The 3,635-nt window shown below is 44.9% G+C and overlaps 1 protein-coding gene across 1 annotated transcript in view; it reads right to left on the bottom strand.

The window, feature by feature from the left end:
- The window catches only part of T265_11464 (hypothetical protein), a gene marked incomplete at both ends in the record, with an annotated part of 10,887 nt that extends 7,607 nt beyond the window's left edge, over positions 1-3,280 (bottom strand). Inside the window, 4 exons of the mRNA XM_009178123.1 lie at positions 2,607-2,735; positions 2,792-2,845; positions 2,882-3,095; positions 3,135-3,280. Of these exons, the coding sequence (XP_009176387.1) occupies positions 2,607-2,735; positions 2,792-2,845; positions 2,882-3,095; positions 3,135-3,280 (543 nt within the window). The remainder of the gene's footprint in view (positions 1-2,606; positions 2,736-2,791; positions 2,846-2,881; positions 3,096-3,134) is intronic.
- Positions 3,281-3,635: the final 355 nt, after the last annotated feature.

The raw sequence follows: 3,635 nt of genomic DNA, 5'->3' as shown, positions 1-3,635 counted from the left end.
TATATATATATATATGACTGTATGGGGAAGCGACATGAAACTAGCCTAGCTCGAGTATTCTGAAGTGTCTACGCCTCCAAACGCACAACTCGACAATCTGGGAAGGAACTGTCAGCAAGAAAACCATCGAAATCAGTTAGCCGCTATTTCTCAAAACAGCTCCAGCTCCAACATATGGAAGGTCATAAAGATCTATCCCTGAGGGTGGACGGAACCAACACACAAGCTCGTTGTTTTCTTTTTGCACCCATCTAGCACGGCGCCTGCTATCCATCTCGCAGATTCTGTCATTTTAAAGGCGACATGCAGAACAATCCCCATCTCGATAGATGACAGAGTAGCATGTGTAGCACATACAGATAACGTCAATGCATTTACCTCAGCGGAAATTGCCTTATTTTGAGAACCGAATAGTATTCACCCAGATAGGTCGCCGCCATTCCATCCTGAATTTAACAGCCAAGTCAAACGCTTTGTCCACACTTTCAAACCAGCACTTCAAAAACTCAAACGGAAGGGAGCGGAGATTATTGAATACTTCTTGTTAAGCTACAGTGCAACACCTAACCCAAATATGCCAAACAATAACTCTCCCGCGGAAGCATGTTTTGCGCGTAAAATCCGTTTACTCATCTACGGCACCTACTGAAAATGAACACACACATGGTGCGACGGAGTCGTTCACACCACCTATAGGCCCAGTGACTCGGCTTCGGCTAAGGGTTGTCGCAACGGCGGAGAGCAATGGACTCATGGTTACACAAAGCGCCGTCATGCGAATCAACTTCGCCCTGGATATACTGTTGGATACTTTTGAATTACTATTCACACATGTGCCCCCTGTGCAAACAGACTACCCCCAGTCGAATCCATATGCACACCAAGACGATGGCTCAGCCATAACCCAAAGCCATTTTGCACCGATGCAGGTGAACCTAAATCTGAAAACCTGCACACACTTTAAAAAAGAGGGTGGTTCGTTAAGATTTTATTTTCCCTCTGTTGTATACATTTGAGCGGCAATGCTCTTTCTTGTATTTGGTTCATCTTCAATACAGCCAACCTTCATCCTATCTCCTTCTTCCTTGGGATTTAGACTATACAACGTGACCGAATAAGTTCCATCAATCTCCAAATCACCCAGCTACAACACTTCAGTAAAATGGGTCAGGTGGAACAACATGCAGACATTTCCCAGTTTTGCCTCTTCCTATTCTTCGGCCTTTAGGATTCACTGGGCTTTCTGGTCTGTGCGGACACCAGGTATTGTCTGTCGTTAAACGATGCATCCAGCTAAAAGGGGTTGCGACAAAGCACCTAACAACGTCATGGAACTAAATAAAGTAAAAATAATCGTTCAACTGTAAAACCCTTTCGGTGCCATGCCACCCAAAAGAAGCAGGAAGGCTGGGATACTATCAGGTTGCTTAAGCCTAAACAGGGAAAGTCAAGAGGCAGAAGTCGAGTCCGAACCACGGCCCTTCTGGTCCGTAAATTTGCGCTCTAACCACTGAGCGATCTCGCCTCCAAGCTAAGGACCTACAAGAAACCTAGTGGTTGTAAGGGAATGGTTGCGTACTACAGCGAGTAGAAATGCCGCCATCAAGTATAGCTTTGAACATCTCCTCTAGTAATCGTTAACATCATGTATCATGCCAAGGGTCAGGTGTTTGGGATGGGTTAGGTGCTGACAACTTTGTTCGACTTCTTAATAGGCAGGTGCGATGTTGCGCTAACCTGAAATGCGCGGTGAGAACCCGCAGTGAACAAACACGTGATGGAAGTCTACAAAGGCAGTCCGTAGTTGCCGGCAGGCAGTGATCGACCAATAACTGATGACAACATGGTCTATTTGGGGTTCGAGCTGGTTTGCATGTAAGCATCACGTAGTCAAACTACTTCCGCTGTTCCGTAAATTTGTACTGTAAAGCAACAGCCTGCGGTCGGACGACAAATGTAGTAGACACTCTCTGTTGTCCACGTGTCCCGCGTTTACCCTATTGAGCCTCAACAGCTGTAAACCTACTTGTCTGCATTCTTACATCACCAGCAAATACAAGTGTTTGAGCTTTTAGCCCGTTGTATGGGAAAATCGAGAGTGTTACAGAAACCGACTTAGGGAGATTCCCAGCTACAATACTTTGGGGCATAAACAAATACACTATACAGAAGGGGATGAACCTTTTTGAGATCCTCTCAGACATTGAGAGAATCCTGAATTGACGACCATCAACAGGTATGTATTCAAGTAGAGATGATTCCCATTAATGGTTGAACACAATGCCCAATCCGGCATGGCAAACTGCAACTACTTCCGTGCAGCGGAAAACGGAAGTGATCGATGGCAGACTACAGTATTTGCGTCTTGGATTCTCGTTTCTTCTGGACATGAAACCCAGCATACGAGCAAGAGCAGTTTCTAGGCCTGTTTGCTCCAGAGTGCGAAAACCAAAATCAGCTAATTGATTATTAAAGCAACCGATGTTTGGGGCTTGGAAGTTGTTTTCGAATTGTGCTGAGCCACACCTTTTAGGCAGTGATTTAAAGGATGTTCAAAAATCACATCGAAGACAATTCTATGGAAAACCCAGTGAAACAAAACTTACTGAACTGTGATCTTCAATGTATTCAAGAGCAGCATCACGAAGGAATTTCAGATCAAGCTGAATTGCCGCGGGCAATATTTCAAAAACGGTTTTTGGATCCAGGAGAAAACCACATTGGATTTCGGCCAGCTACTTCGATAAGGCGGAAGAATGTTGCCAGTGAACAGCTCAAGTCAAAAACTTACCGATACCAGTTCTTTGCATTTGTAGTTGTCCGCTGTTTTCAACAGGTCAAACACCTGAAGGAATGATTAACTGGATTAAATGGATCATACTTCGTAAATATCCAAACGGTCGAAAGAAATCGAATTGGTGTACAAAAAGTACAGAAACAACAAAAACGTCACCGGTTTCAGTGACTGCATTTCGAAGGAGTTCTTATGCGGATCGCTCTCAAAAAGCCGACGGAAAACCTCATTCCTCGAAGAAAGAATGCACTTGTGTCCAAAAACCTTGGTACGTTCGAGACCGACAAGGAAGACTACATCACTGCGAAACTGACAGCAGTTCGGTCAGAAAAAAACTAACCTGAATGGTCGTCGATTGACGATTTTCGACATATCTTTCGCCAGTGTATGAGCACTTCCAAACAGAAATACGCCATTCTGTTGGGCTGTTTCAGTATCTGTTCCGGTTGAGCTCCGTTGGAACTGTTGTCGACCTTCTTTATTCATTTTCCACCGTGCCTGTCACGTGGCTCGCCTATTATTCCATGTTGAGTAGCTAGCAACGGCTAATCCACTGGAAGTGACAAAAAATGGCGCATTTATAGGAACGAGATGTACCAGAATAATCTACACAAAGGGATTTGGAACAGCCTCCAGTGAGCAGTGTGAAATAGGGCCTGACAGAGAGACCGGCTGCTAATCATAAGCTGGCTTCCGTTGGAGAACACTAGTCCCAGATGCAGCAGTATAAAGACCCAGACATCAACCAAGGGTGAGGGTTCCCGGTCATATGATGTTCCTATTGGTATCCGAGCTCATATGGTGTTTTGTCTGCAGGAAGCGTTATCGGCAGGATTATGTT

The sequence above is a fragment of the Opisthorchis viverrini genome, assembly GCF_000715545.1.
Source record: "Opisthorchis viverrini unplaced genomic scaffold opera_v5_500, whole genome shotgun sequence".
NCBI classification, from domain to species: Eukaryota; Metazoa; Platyhelminthes; class Trematoda; order Opisthorchiida; family Opisthorchiidae; genus Opisthorchis; species Opisthorchis viverrini.
The sequence above is the reverse complement of the archived record's forward strand: the minus strand, read 5'-3'. Positions and strand labels throughout refer to the sequence as shown.